The sequence below is a fragment of the Lepidochelys olivacea genome (assembly GCF_965140295.1).
Source record: "Lepidochelys olivacea isolate rLepOli2 genome assembly, chromosome: 15".
NCBI classification, from domain to species: domain Eukaryota; kingdom Metazoa; phylum Chordata; order Testudines; family Cheloniidae; genus Lepidochelys; species Lepidochelys olivacea.
This window is the reverse complement of record NC_140425.1, coordinates 30,480,974-30,496,853: the sequence shown is the minus strand read 5'-3', so window position 1 is coordinate 30,496,853 and position 15,880 is coordinate 30,480,974. Positions and strand designations below refer to the sequence as shown.

At 47.0% G+C, this 15,880-nt stretch overlaps 1 protein-coding gene across 1 annotated transcript in view; it reads right to left on the bottom strand.

The window, feature by feature from the left end:
- Window positions 1–15,880, bottom strand: part of WSCD2 (WSC domain containing 2) — a 131,291-nt gene that overhangs the window by 52,780 nt on the left and 62,631 nt on the right. Inside the window, exons 3-4 of the mRNA XM_084649548.1 lie at window positions 5,926–6,040; window positions 1,409–1,593 (exon numbers count right to left, since the gene is read on the bottom strand). Of these exons, the coding sequence (XP_084505674.1) occupies window positions 1,409–1,593; window positions 5,926–6,040 (300 nt within the window). The remainder of the gene's footprint in view (window positions 1–1,408; window positions 1,594–5,925; window positions 6,041–15,880) is intronic.

The following is a 15,880-nucleotide window of genomic DNA, read 5'->3' as shown; positions in this document are numbered from 1 at the left end:
GTGAGATTTGCCCCAGGTCAGCGGCATGAACAGAACCCAGGTCCCCTGATTCCCAGTCTAGTGCACTATGTGCTGGACCAGAAGATTAACTGGGGCTTGAGGAAAGCCAGTAGGGGGGTGGAGCCTCTTTTCTGAAAAGATAAGTGCAATTCCATCCTCTCCTTTTCAGCTATCAGACGGTCATTCGGCACAGCTAGTCTGACAGATGAAATCAGCTTCAAAGGGGGAAGGTGTAATGAATTCAGTATTGAATTTTCCCCTTTCCTGTCTTGCTCCATGGGCAGCAGCCTAGGAACTATCTGTTTCAGGCGCCTTCTGAATAATTCCTCTCCTAAGTTACTACGGCCCCCGGCATCAATTTGTCATGATCGTCCCTGGCCTTGCCAGCTAGTTTTCTCAAGGTGTGACTGTGGTTACACATCGCCCTGGTTCCAGGGCTCATCCAATTCATTACTGAAAATAATCAACCCCCCTCCTCCCCACTCCTCTTTTCCCTGGTTTATGACTCCAAGTTGCCCAGCACTCGTATGAGGAATGGGGGGTAGGGGGGAAGACGTAGCTCGGAAAAGAGAAAGAGGCCAGGCAAAGTTGATGGGAAGAATATAAAGTTCCCCTTTCTTTATAGCAGAGGGACACAGAATGGCTGCTTGAAGTAGCCCTACAGTTACCGTATTGTGCACGACAGGACCTACAGGGTGTGAGTGTAAAGCCAAGCTATTGTCCTGTCATAGTTCACTCTTAATCACTCTTGCTTCCCCTGTCTCAGAGGGGGGTGGGTGGGCAGTATGGGCATTGTCCCTAACACTGGATCCTACGTCTGTCCACCTTGAGGGCACAATGTGTGCCATGCCTCTTGGCACAAGCCTTCCCCCAAATAAACCCCATCAATTTCTCTGAAAACGATCCCAGTTAAGAGAGCAGCCCGGCCCCTCTGTGCCTGGGATGCCCCTTCCAGAGCTGCCCTCTGCTCACTGAAATCCTTCCTGCAGCCAGAAGCAAGAGGTGCTGGAGCGCTTGCCAGAGAGATCATAGTCATCCACAGGTGGGGAAGTCTGGAGAGTTCAGAGACACCTCTGAACATTGCAGGAAAGCATCAGATCCCAACCAAAGCCAAGCTCCCAAACTGGTGAGGTACTTTGGCTCCCCAGCTGGGTCTCACTATTCACTTTGGGCTACAGGCATCAGCATGAATTGAGCATGAGAAGAGGAGAGCACCGTGTGATCACCAGGGATGAAATGCACCCACCAGGTAAGCCCAAGGAGTGCATTTCACCCCAAAGAGGTGAGCACAAAGCTCTGGGAAATGCAAATGCTTCCAGCCGGGCACTTTCCCTGTTTCCATGTTGCACCTGCCAATCCATTTTCATTAGCTACTTCAATGTCTGACAGCAGCGCGGTTATTACTTACATCTCCTGGTGGACTCCTGGGCCAGCTCCAGCCGGTAAATGGAGAGACGGTTCACACCTCCGCAGAAGTTGCTCTTCTCTCCCTTGCACTCCATGTTACATTCAGACTCGCTCACATTTAAGGCCTGGATTTTGTGTCCACAGTAACATTCTGCACCGAACTCCAACCCGGCGTACAAATAACCCCTGGAGATAGAAACCACAGTCAGAGCAGCATCCCTTACACAGTGAAACAACAGGCGCGGGAGGAAGGAGGAGCCTGGCCCAGGTAAACCTACTGGAAGTCAGTAGAGCTACCGGGGATCTGACCCCTGAGTTCTTGCACCTGCTGGAGGTGACGGTTCAAATCCCTAATGAGATCAGTGGTGGGTAAGCAGTTCAAGGCACTGGGAATGTCTACGGAAAGGGTTGAGGTTACTCAGAGCCCATCGCATGAGACAGATGTGGTGGAAAAAGTCTCTCCTGCATAAATTCTCCTCTCAGCTCCACACAGTGGGTTGCAACTCTTATCCCTTGCTCTTGCTATCGGCTGAATCCTGAGCGGTGCTGACCTCTCCCGCTCACATTAGCAGGTCTCAAGATTTGGCCCTGTGTGTGCAGATTTCTCACTACTATCCACAGCAGCCCTGTTTATGCACAGAGAGTTTCACGTGCAAACCTGCAAGGGGAATTTTGCTCAATAGCTGGTGGATTTTCCTTCCAAGTACTCTTGGGATCTTCCCCGTTCAGTCCTCTTCACTGGCACAGACCACAGGGGGAAGAGAAATGTACCCGTCACAGACACATCCCATTCCCGGTGGCCCTGGGGAGCACACTGCCATCGCAGATCTATGCTTTTCAAATCAAGAGGAGCTGCACCCAAAATAGGTGATGCAAAAACAGTTGCACATTTCGGAAACCTCTATTAAGGCCAGTTCGACTTTCCTAAGCCTGGTCCTAACCTCTCTGATTTCAATGGGCTTTGGATCAGGCCCTCAATGGTGAACGACAGGTGCTGGGGAGAACACATTGGGTAATCTCTACCAGGAAGCCCCAAGTCACATCAGTTAACTCAGGCATCCAGATTGTACCAGGTGAGCCATTTAAACTGATCAGGTTTCAGAGTAACAGCCGTGTTAGTCTGTATTCGCAAAAAGAAAAGGAGTACTTATGGCACCTTAGAGACTAACCAATTTATTTGAGTATGAGCTTTCGTGAGCTACAGCTCACTTCATCGGATGCATACCGTGGAAACTGCAGCCTTCTGCAGCCTTCTGCTGCAGTTTCCACGGTATGCATCTGATGAAGTGAGCTGTAGCTCACGAAAGCTCATGCTCAAATAAATTGGTTAGTCTCTAAGGTGCCACAGGTACTCCTTTTCTTTTTTTAAACTAATCAGTACACTATTTATCCAGTATTTAGCAAAACCAGGCATGAGTCTGATCTCACTTCAACAGGTGCAAATCAGGAGTAATTCCTTTAAGGAAACGGAGTTACACCAGCGTCAACTGGGTGTGAGATCAGAATCAGGCCCGTTGAATCAGAATCAGGCCAGCCTGGAATCCATTGCTTGGCTGTTGCATCAGTTAAGCTGGTACACTGATTAAGATACAGATAAGAACATAAGGACAGCCACGCTGGGTCAGACCAATGTTCCATCCAGCCCAGGATCCTGTCTTCCGACAGTGGCCAATGCCAGGTGCTTCTGAGGGAATGAACAGAACAGGGTAATTATTGAGTGATCCATCTCCTGTCATCCAGTCCCAGCTTGTGGCATTATCTGGATTCTGCTGTATTTTGAATTCTCTATAACAATTCAGCCACTTGAGAGTCAATCTAAATTGCTCCAAGTACTGGGCACAATAGGAGATCAGCTTGCCGCAAGCCATTTCAGGGCTCTGGTTGCCACAGCAGTCATGTTATAGCTAAAATTCTCTGAACAAGAGTGTGTTTGATTTTTCTGTATGTGTGTGTCCATTGCTGATGATTTACTAGACACCAGCTGGAAGTAGCATCACTTTAAAAGAAAAAGGGCTCAGTGCATCTTATAGATCATAAAGCAAGAGACAGCAACATTACTTACAGGCAAAAAGGACATTATGTGTGTTGCAAGTGAAATAATAAGCAATGGAGACTTTACAGGGCCCTAGAGTTGGAAAGCTCCACTAGTTGATACCGATTGGATTTGAAAAGAGGAGATTGCAACGTTACCTGAAAGAGGAGTGGGCTTGAAAAGTGAACATAGAGATGAACCCCCTTGCCTCTAGAGACAAGGGTCAGAGCTTGGCACAAAAAATTGACTCGCAAGAGTGGTGACACGGGTTCTCCAGGAAGATGCCAGTCATGCAGCAATTCTGCTGAGTAAGAGAGAGCTGCTGGGCAAACTCTCAGATTATTTTATTTTATTAGTGGTTGAATAGCAGTGCTGAGCTCAATGCTGTGTACAACACAGAGCAGAGAAGATCCCCGCACCTGGGAGTTTACAATCGAAATACTCTTGTGGTGTACTATGTGGCAGATGCACATATGCAAAATTGCATGCACACGAACTTGAACTTGCACTTGCATTTGTTGTCTGCAAACACCTGTGCACGTACCGATGCTGCATGCATCTTTTCAGTTGTCTAATGGCAGCCCGGAGGGATATCTTAGCATTTGTACCCACAAACCTAACAAGAGGCAAGGTTTCTTTCAAGGGTGCAGATGCTAACACTTGTGGACGCCCGGGTGCGAGGCTGTGTAAAGGGCACACGGAAACATTAGACGTTTTAGCAGCTGTTTGTGCAAGTACCCACAAGTCTGTGCCCATCCAGGTAGGTACTTGCACAAACAGGCAGTGAAATAGAGGTCCAGCTGCAGCTTTGTCCCTGCATGACCAATATAGCTTGGACCAATGGGGGATCATTCAGTTCCTAATCTGTCTCCCCGCCCTGCGGATGTGGTCGTTGCTAGGAAAGACTGCAGTCAGGAACTGGGGGTCAGCGAGGAGGACTCCACTTGCTGTATCAATGGCAGCACTAATGGAAAAGCTCAAGAATGTCACAGGTATATGTAGGCCCACGTGCTGGGCTTTGGCCTCTCGACTCTACAGAAGACACAGGAGTGATAAGGTCTGCTAGGGAGCCGAGAGGAGGGATTATCTGGCAATATACAGACGCTGTTCAGTGCATTTCCGAGGCCCAGCAGTGAAGGAGCTGGTGCGTGGAATGCTGACTGGCTGGTGGAATGTTTAGAATTCCAATTCCTTTCCTGGCTCTGTGTTAATTCATCCCTCCAGCTTAAAGTTCTGATCAAAGACATCCCAGAAGGAACCACCATGTCTATTGACACTGTGGATGTGAGCGATTAGGGTTCAATCCCCCCCTTCCCCATGATAGAGTCCCTGGGTGACCTTGAATAAGCATGTGGGGCCAGATTTTTTAAGCAATTCAAGCATTCAAAGATGCAGATAGGTCTCTAGTGGGATTTCAATAACTGATTTCAATGGGAGTTAGGTGCCTACTCTCTGTATCTTTAGATGGCCCAATTCCTTTAAAAATCTGGCCCTTAAGATCTCTGGGCCTCAGTTGCCATCTGAAAAATGGGGATAATGGCACTTCCTTACCTCATCACGGTGCTGGGAGGGTAAATCTGTTTGTGAGATGTGCAGATACTACGGTAATCGAGGCAACGGAATCACATTATATCTCTGAGACGATACACGGGGCAGAAGAGCTTTTCCAGGCCCCATATGTAATAAAAGGTTTCAGACGTTCATTCATCTAGAGATCAATGTATTTTCCCCACCGTCTCCCCAAAACAAAAAGGGATTTAGGGGTGAGCGGCAATTACTGCTATTCAAAGGCAACACTGGGCAGCCTGGAAAGATGCCGGCTGTCTCATGCAAAACCAGGGCGCTAGCCGGTGTCCCTTTTTGTTTCACGATTGTTTTGTTTCACGGGCTGCAGTGCTGAGTGAAGGGTAACCCTGCGCAGAGGGCCAGCGTGCGGCTTGTGGGGCACTGTACCCTGGGTTGAGGGCATGTGCGGCATTGAAGTGCTTGCTGCACAAGGTGAATTGCATCCAAAGCAAACGGGCATAAAACCAGGGTAGTTTGGGGAGGTTGGAAAATCTTGTCAGTGGGTTTTGGTTTTGCAAACTCAGCAGTGATAAGCATCCCTGTTCCATTTTATTCCAGGCTCCACCAGGGCCAAATTCCCTGCTGGTGTAAATGGGTGGTATCAAGGGAGCTGTTCCAATGTACCCCAGCAATGAGTTCAGCCTGCTCTTTGGGTGGCGCTCAGCAAAAGGGCCTCAGGCTCCCCTCGAATCAGGACAGCATTTTCATCCCAAATGAGGAACATCAACTGCCCCGGCCTTTTCCCGGTGGGAAAAATAGGATCTTTCAAAACATCCGGGGGGGGGGGGTAGTTAAGGATGGGGAGTGAGGGAGAGACAGAAGAAAAATGGCCAAGAAACTGGAGTGCTTGAGCTGACAAGCAAGAAACGCTGTTGATGTGTTGAAATTAATGAAGACTCTGTGTTCATTTACCACCCTACCGTTCGGCACAGTTGTCCTGGCAACGGAACACTGTCATCTTTTTGTAGTCGAAGAAGGACACACCACGCAGCGCCCGTCGGCGAGTGCTGTCCACGTAGCAGCCAATGTATTTTGCTGGGGAAAAGAAAGAGAAGACGAATTTGGCTTGTTATGAGACTCCCAATATCTAAGTCACTCGTGACTCCCTCTCTCTCCGAATTTGAGCCTCTGGCTAAATATTATTTTTCACCTCTTCAACATGAGTCAGTTCAGCTGGCCTAGAAATGCAAGTCAAGGGGAGGGGGGAAGGGGGAGCAGGAATCCATCAGTGAAGCACCCACGTAGGTGCAAGGAATGAATACACAGGCAAATAAAGCATGTTCCCGAGAAGGAAGGGAAGCAAAATGAGTTTTTCAGAGCCCTGGAAGGCTGAATGCTTAACTCATTCGCTTAACTCCAGTCAGTGCACGTCCGGAAAGGAACCATCACTAAAGCAATAGCCCATATTCCAGTGGGAGGTTCTGCTCTCCTCAGCAGCACTGGTCTCAGGGGCAGCCTGGCACAGGAAGGGGCTAAGGGGGTTGAATTTGGGGAGGTAATTTGTGACGTGTTTAGTGCTTGGGAAATGGCGAGGCTGAGAATGCAGGCCAGGAACACAGCCCAGACGGGGCCTGATTCATCTCTGTGTTACTCTCGTTCCAGGCCGGCAGAACGCCATGGGAATTAGAGCCCTCCCCACTGTGCAATCCGAACTTCTCGGCCCAACCCAGAAGCCTGCTACTCGCTGTGCATCCGGGCACAATCCAGGGATGGGCACAGGGGGCTAAACATCCCAAGCCCAGTGTTGGTTCTCTCGATGCCATCCCACCCTGGGCATCCCCATGACCATTGCCACGTGCAATGTCCTCTCTCCGGGCCTGATCCAGAGCCCTGGAATTCAGTGGAAAGATTTGCTTTGCCTTCAGTGGGTTTGGATCAGCTCCTGTATCATCATATTCCCAGGACATGTTGTGACTAGGGGCCAGACTGGGGCAGAATAACTCCCAAGACAATCCAGTGTGCATAGGGAGCTCAGCCCTGCTCCCCTCTCCACAGACGTGGCCAAACTGCACCCACCAAATCTTCTCCTTGCCTCTGTGAGGGCAGGAAATGTGACTGGGGCTTAGGGTTGCCAGCTGTCTGGTTTTCGACCGGAAAGTCCAGTCAAAAGGGAACCTGTACAGTGTCCAGTCAGATGTACTGTATTTCCCAGTGGAAAGCCTCTTTGGATTAATGCTGCCGGAATGGTGTGAAGGGGCCATAGGGCTATGCACAGTTGAGCTTTGTGTCCTTATCTCAGGCACAACGTGAGGAGGGGTGTGAAGACAGGTTCTGTATCCCAAGTATGGCATGTGGCACATAGCCAGGTGCTTTCTCTTCCTTGTGGGTTTGCAGATCATGCCACAGCTGTACAGGTAGAGCAGGACACTTTTCAAAGCTTGGGCATTTGCATTCTCTCTCCTCTGTTCCCTCCCGTTTTCACCCATTTCTATGGGCAAGCCTGTGGCTACAGGATTCAATTCTGGCTCTGAACAGTAAGTGTGAATTTTGGAGAGTCTAGGGCATGCCCCTGGCCTGGAGAGGGCACTTCCAGTATCTGCAGGCACAAGCCAATTGCGGGTGTTTTGGCTCAGCTTACTTTATTGCTCCCTGCTCTTTCCTCTCTCTAGCAGCCTTACAGCACTATCTATCGGGGGATGAATTCTCTTTTTTACCTATCAGCTAGAGGAAACAACACCCCAGGTCATTCAGAGCAAAGGCTCCTTGTATTTGCAGTGTGAACAGTTGTTTCAGGGCTAATTCATAAAAACCATAAGCTATATACTATATAATTAGCACAGTCCTTTCAAGGACTTGCCTTACATTAAAAAATAATACAGCAGCCAAGGCCAGGAAGATGGCTCAATCCATCATGTTTAGCACCAGTCAGTTGATTCTTCGCATCACAGATTGAGGCAGAATACCTAGCGCTTCAAGTGAGAGAGCCGAGACAACAAGGCAGCGGTGCTTAGGAAATTAGTGCCAGCAGGCATGGCGAACACTTGGAATCAGACGGTGAGGCTGAGGCTGGTACCCCCCTACTGTGCACAAGCGCCATCAGCTCCACCGAGCTAGAGCAGATAAATCACAGAGTGCAGGTGTAATCCTCTGGTGAGCATGTGTCATAGGACTCCCACCGTGCTGCTCTGCAGCGGAAATGCAGTTACAGCCCCTGTGGCTTTAACAAAGATGGCTATTTTAGCTCAAGATGTAGTAGCTCAGGCATTTAGCTCTGGAGGTCGCCAATTCAATTCCCAGCCTGCCAGCTAAGAGGGCAGCCGTCACACATGCTTGGGCAAAGGCATCTTGGGAACAAAGCCATCAGTGCTAACAATGAAAGAACCCCCACCATTGATGGCAGCGGGCCTGGGATTAAACCCAGGTTTTACCCCATTAAAATCAACAGAAGTCTTTGCCTTAGCAAGGCCTGAGTAAAAACACACTAAGGTCTTCGGGATTTAGCCCTGCGTGTTGGTTTCAACTGCTGCGCTATGGAACTTTAATTTTGCACCTACAAAAAGATCTGTCCATTGTTTTTCAATTTGCACGTAAAAACTAAATGATTTCCCTGATGGAAAAGAAGCAATTCTTAAAATTACAGTAAAGTCATAACATTTTTTCATAAGTTTAGGCATAACCCATGGCTAACGTTAGAATTGAAGTCTCACTACTAGAAAACATGCTCTTACTTGGGCTTGGAAGAACAAAAACGGGAAAAGAGAATATAATGGTGGTGAACCAAACGAATGTTAATATATTGAAGAAGGGTCAGATTCTGAACAAGGACATAAATCAGCACAGGCCTGTTGATGTTAGTGGAGCTATACTGATCTACATCAACTGAGGATCTGGCCCTGACTGTATAAAGCAGCTTTCCACATCAAGGGGCTGAGATGGTAATAAATTGCAAAGAGAAACTGAGGCACCTCAATGTCTTTGCTTTTTATTTTTATTGGTGCATTTGATTGTCACCAGATGCTGCTGTCTCAGCCTCTCGAGGAGGATGTTGTGCACTGGGCAAAAGGGCGAAATTAACCTGATTGATGGGTAACATTTACTATAAGGGGTCATTTGCTTACTAGGGTCTTTTTTACCTTGAGTTAACTGATGGCCACTTAGCTCAGGGCAGTTTACACCTTGATAGAAGCAGGCGTGAACACTCTCCAAACATTTGTTCCAGGATACAAACGTGTGTGCTTTACACGAGGCTTGGGTAGGGAACAGGAAGTCAGGGAAAGGCAACATGCTTGGTGCTCCTTCCTGCACACTGCAGAGAATCACAGAGATGCTCCAGGGCCTAATGCACAAGGATGAGTCTCTGAGGAAGCCCACTCCATTTTGAACTCTGCAACATGGAGCTCTTCAGAAACAGGGAATGGAGCCCAGGAGTTTCTAAAGTGAAAGGAAGTCAGGCCTGGAAGTCTGTTCATTGGGGCTTTCTGTTGTTGTGCATCCCTACAACAATCTCTAGTCTACAAGATATGTCCTGAAGTGTGAGGTCTGATTCCCCCTAGCCTAACATGCACAAGGACAAATGCTATCAATGGACACAAAGTTACTTAGCCTTTCTTAAAACACAGCAACAGCATTTGACTCTGACCTCCTGTGGCAGGAGATGTATTAGCTTTTCTTTGTTCTAAAGGCAAGAAGTGGCTTGGGCAGGTGGAGAAGCTGGAGGCAGCAGGAGCAGGCAGATAGGAAAGGTCAGAATTATTGGACAATGCAAAAGGAAGAGGGAGACACACTGGGCCAGGGAGAGAGAAAGGAGAGCAGGAGCAAATCTGCAGTAAGCAGAGTAATCTCCGTGCACATCCTGTTCTTGCTGCATCATGCAGTGACAATCCAGGGCTTATGAAGCTCTTAAAGGACCGTCAGGTCGGTCATGCCCAACAAAGGAAATTTGTTTCATGCTACAAGCCATTGTTTGTGAGCAAATATTTTTCCCCTCCATGACTTTAATTAAATGTTTACGTTGGTTTTAAGTTATGATGAGCAGAAAAGCACTAGATACTTTTAGGTGCATCATCTTGTGCATCATCTAGGCTCTGCTCCTGCAAACACGGATTCATATGCAGAACTTTACTCATGAATGAAGCCAACAGGGGAACTTACTGGACATAATACAACTCCTTTCCCCTAGGTCAGCAAACGGACTGGGTAATAGCTTCCGATCATTACAGACCGAGGCCACATTCAAACCAGCAATGTGGAGGTTAGACTTCTTATGCCAATACAAATCCGCTGAGCCATGAAGTCACCCAGAATGTACTGTCTTTTTAAAAATAAGGCAGCTAGCATGGACGAGGTATGGTCACCTCTATATCTCTAGCCATGTGTCTTTCTTTCTGTCATGCATTTTTATGCAGCTGAAGAACTGAGCGGGAGTTAATTTCGATTCCATCCATAGGAAATTATAGTTACAATACCAGTAAATTGGGGGAAAAGTCTACAAAGCAGGGACAAAAATGACACTGAGCTAATTTAACAGGACAGAAAATGAGGCTGCACCAATGGGACAATTACCATTTGGTTTGAAGCTCAGCAGGTACCTTGGTCACTTCGCCTCGTCCGTCTGGCGCCCATGAGTGTTGCATGCTGAACCCGTCACGATACAGTTTCATTGAGGTCACAGTGCTGCATTCTGCTGGGCATCTCAATGTGAGCTGCTTGCTCACGGCACGGTGTCAAGGGGAAAGCTGCTCGAAATGGCCGATGGGACAATACGCAGTTCCCTAACACAGTCGTTGCCGCCTCGGGGAGCTCACAGAGAGCTGCTAGAGCTGGGTCATTGATTTGGGTATCCTCAACGAGGGAGTTCTCAGACCTGCTACATCATCTGTCCTGTCGAAAGGCAGAGTGAAATAGGCCGGCACTGTCATAACATGAACTCTGCCTTCTGAGATGAACAGCTGTGCTCCCACACACACAGACAGGGCCCTGGGTGTGATGAACACTACATTCCGTCTGGATACAGACCGCATTCAGGTCGCTTCTCCTGCTTTCAGTATGGCTGGAACTGTTGAAAACAGCATGGGGAAAGCATTGCACCAAGTTGCTGTAGAAGTGATAGTGTCAATCTTCTATTTGGCCTGAACTGGCTGTGGGGGAATCTGTAAGAGACCTGGCACCTACAAACACTTCCGAGAAATGCTATTTTTGCTCTCTGTTTTTATTTTGTTGCTGTATTTCACAAAACCTTTACTTTCCAAAGGCTGGTGAATCAATATATTTTATGGAAATGTACCAATTGTCCCAGATCTTTGTCTAATAATAACTGATGGATTCACAGATCTTAAATTAAGTTGAAAGAGAAACCTTTATTTGAAAGAAAAAAAAAGTTTTAATGGCCGAATGTAAATTTGTCTGTCACTTTAACGGAGGTGGGGATCCTGAGACGGTGTAGATAGAAAACCACATTTCATGTCTGAAGCATGATATAGGGGAGAAAATAGGCTGCAATATGGCATCCAATTTTAACAGTGAGAATAATTAACCATTGGAACAATTTACCAAGAGTTGTGGTGGATTCTCCATCACTGACAATTTTTAAATCAAGACTGGATGTTCTTCTAAAAGATCTGCTCTAGGAATTATTTTTGGGCAGTTCTCTGGCCTGCGTTACACAGGAGATCAGATGAGATGATCACAATGGTCCCTTCCGGTCTTGGAATCTACAAATATTGCACTCAGTCATGTAAATTGCCAGTAGGTTCAGAAGCAGACCCGCCTAGATGATGGAGTGATGTTTGCAAAATCGCACTTGCAGGACACAGAACAGAGCGAACGTGACTGGGGTGGATTCATTTAAACATTCAGAGGAATAGTCAGGGAAAATATATTGCACTATTCAGGCAGCTCTAATTATGAATGAGAATATTGTTGAAGACTGGGAAACCTCACTAACACTGATACTCAGGTAAGACATTGTGCACCAGTTACCCTAGCCAGTCACAATTAAAGCAGGCAGGCACCCATGCTAGATGCTTTGCCTGGGGTACTGTATCACCACTAATAAGCGTGGCCAACATAATTCTCATTGCCTTCACCTTTTCTTTTCTAATCAGATACAAAAATACATGCTCTGCTGAAAAGATACATCGCAGATGAAAGTCACGTGACATGTTTGTTCAGTGAACTGAACCTACAGCCATTTCTTGTGCCGATTTTAAGGAAGAAAAAAAGCAGTTTCCCAAGTGCTGGGTGGGTAGTCAGCTATTTGGTAATCTGTTAATGTAACGTTTATTAATCTGTTTTGACGGGAGATGTGCAGTTTACTGATTAGGACAGGAATCGCCCGAGGCATGCAACTCTGAAAGTATCTCTAATCTGCTCTCGAATGTGCAGAAGTCAAATGGTTTCTTTAAAACACGTTCCTGAATCCTACCGGGGTCAAATCTCTTTTATCTCTGGGTTTGTTTATGTACCCCTTACTGCAGGGTGTCAGAGCCCCGTCTTCGTCCTAGACCTAGAGCAAACCTGTTAGCCTCAGATGACCACGTGCCCTAGTTTTCCATCAGCAGGGATGTGACCACAAGCATGGGATTCAAAGACACAGAGACAAATACAGTTTACCTTCAGTGTTTTCTTTCAAGTGGAGCCCTTAATCTTGCTTATCATAGAATATCAGGGTTGGAATGGACCTCAAGAGGTCATCTAGTCCAACCCCCGGCTCAAAGCAGGACCGATCCCCGACTAAATCATCCCAGCCAGGGCTTTGTCAAGCCTGACCTTAAAAACTTCTAGGGAAGGAGATTCCACCACCTCCCTAGGTAACGCATTCCAGTGTTTCACCACCCTCATAGTGAAAATTTTTTTCCTAATATCCAACCTAAATCTCCCCCACTGCAACTTGAGACCATTACTCTTTGTTATACTCCTTGACTTACAGTCAAGTCTCAACCTCCTCCTAACAATGGATTCCCAGCTGTATCTCTGACATAGGAATCCTGCTGTGGTGAGATTATCCCATGTCCAGGCAGGTTGTTAGAACCTATTTGACAGCAGTGAAATTACTTTGGATTTGTTCCTGTGACACGGAGATGAGAATCTGGCCAAGTAATAATAGTATTCATGTGCTTATTGGCTGCCGGGGTAATCGAGATGATTTACAGGGTAAAAGACAAGAAACCTATGTCTGATCTCAGACTGGTTTTAAACCAGTGCTGTCTTCACTGGAGTTACTCTGATTTACTCTGAATGAACTGATCCAAATCTAGCCCCAGTCCTGAGGAGCTTGCAGCATAGTGTCACAGACGACAGATCCATCGGACTAGAGCCTCACAGGGCGAAATTAGTGTAAACTCAGCTGAAGTTGATGGACTGAATCTGGCCTGTAAAAAGTGGAGACAACTGGGGGCAAATCACAGAAGGGGGACCAGGTTATTTTTATACATTTTCCCCCAATTGGAGCAGCGGAGACACACACCCTAAGTAGTCTGAAGATGGAGCTTGATACATTTTTGAACAGAATTATCTGATCTCTTTGCCTGTGTTCCTGTAAACTTCCATATTGTTTCGACCCCATCATTCCCATGCACCAAGCTCATATTCTTATTGACTTCAGTAGGTATTGGATCAGACCCACAGAACAGCTTCATTATGGGCTCACTCTGGCTTGGAAAGCAATCTGCACATTGCAATGCATAATGTGGGCCTTTCATTCTCTCTTTCTTCATCTGTCTAGATCCACACGCCAAATCCATCACCTGGGTATCGAATGCGGCAGCAATGAACTTGCTAATACCAAGCCGTCCCGTGCTCCCGACTGATAACATTCTTCAGCTCCTGCTTGGAGTCTGCAGCCCTTACATCTACCTAAGCCAAAATCCGTACTCTCCACACCCCACTGCCTGGGTGCCATCCAAACCACAGTGCATCCCAGGAACAATACTGACTGAGTTTGGTTTTTTGGATTCAACTCGAACAGTTAAAGGTTGTCGGATCCTCTTAGACCTCTTAAAGGAACGTCTTAGAAACTATTAAAAGACTTTTGGAGGATGAGGAGAAGGCTGGAGGAAGATTGAGGGAAATGTGCCCTGGTAACGGTAACCACGGAATAGTCATAGCGCATTGCTTCCAATTATTTTCAGCATAACTTGGCATTTCCACAATGCTGATCAGGTCTCAGAAGGTCAGCGAATTTTGTTCATGATCTATCCAACTGATATGGGATTACTCCAGTAATTTTTAACGGGCCAGTGACTGATGTGCATTATGTTTAGTACACTGCTCTTGACATATATGAGCTGCAACTTATTAGGAAGTCTACTGAATAATTAGGGAAATGCAAGGATAATGAGTTAACAAGGGGCTAAGAGAGGCATGATGAGCATAGTACAGCCCAGTTGGCATAGCAGAAGCTCAGAGTTAATAACACAGCTACCATGATATAATCCTGCTAAATAATGCATTTGGACAAATTCAGACCTGGTGTAACTCTACCGATGTCAATGGAACAGAAGTGAATTTGGACCATGTTGACTTGCTGGAAAATGGCCATCCAGCAAATATGTATTAAATCCCTACTACTTCATTCTCATCTGATGGCTTTGTTAGTGGGTAAGTGGCATTAGCATTGTAAATATAATGGCAATATTAAGAATAAATGTCGTTTTGTATAGATTGTGCCTTTCATCCCAAAGAATCCCAAAGCACTTTACAGGCCATGCAGCAAATACACTTTGTCCCCCACTGAAATGCAGCCACCTCTGCAGTGAAATATAGCAGCTGAGCATGTAGTGTAAAATCAGGGCCAATGTCTTTTTTGCATGCGTGGAGTCCCACCTCCAGTGGCCACGATTTGGCTGTGCGCAGACATCTGGTCCGTCAAGGAAACCAAAAACGAGACTCATCCAGTTGGTCAGAACTTTACCGAGTTATCCTTAGCTGGAACTACAGCCTTTGCCTATCTTATCACTTGCAGGAAATCATGCCGCTGCTTCCATCCACCTCCAATGCCCCTGGGAGCCGGCATTCGGCTTTGCACCGAAAGCAGCCGATGCCGGGAGGTTCATTCTTCTGCGAAAAGTGGATGCGCTGCAGCTAGCTTTTAAAAGGAACAGAGAGATCTCCATGGACACATTCCTGGGTAGGAAGGCTGAAGAAGAGGCAATCACAAGAACAAGCACGATTGTCCTGTGATCTCCTCTGAAATAAAAAGTGACCAAAAGGGTGCACTTGTGCTTTACGAGCACAGAATAATTATTACACCCTTGTGAATGTCGCCCTTTTTAGCCTGTTTCGAATGGTCCATAGACCGATCCTGCCTTCCGTGGGTGTGTTCATTGACCAAGCACGTCAAACTTGAGGATCAAATTCCCTGCTGGTGCAATTCCCTTGAAGTCAGCTGAATTAGGCCAACGGAGAAGTGGGAGCTGGGAGCCTCGTATTAGAGCCCCTTTGTCTTCAATGGGAGCTGTGGGGTCTTAGCACATATGGAAACCTGGGCACTTATTTAGGAGCCTCACTATGGATTTGGGGAAGAAGGGGTTAAAAAGCAAAGGTAGCATCCAGCTCTCATTCACCTCCAGTCCCTTTGGGAATGTGACTGTAATAAAAATAACAATACCTATATGGTGATTTTCATCCGCCTGGAATAACTCTCCCTGGTGTTATATCCCGTAATATGGGATCTGAAGGGCTCACACGGAGAGGGCCTGCTCTCCACAAGCCGCTCCTCTCCCTGCCCCAGAGAGCCATCCATCACCTGGAGGAGACAGCTGTGTCGGTGGCTAGTGATGTATACTGAGAGCCTCTCTGCATGGGGCCGGTGACTCAGAGGGGCCTTTGATTTACAATACCAAGCCCAGAGTAAAACCCTCCCCTCACACAAATAGCCAGCCTGGTCATTTTTGCGGCACAGCTCAAGCGGCATATGGTCTTACTCGGGCTTTGATA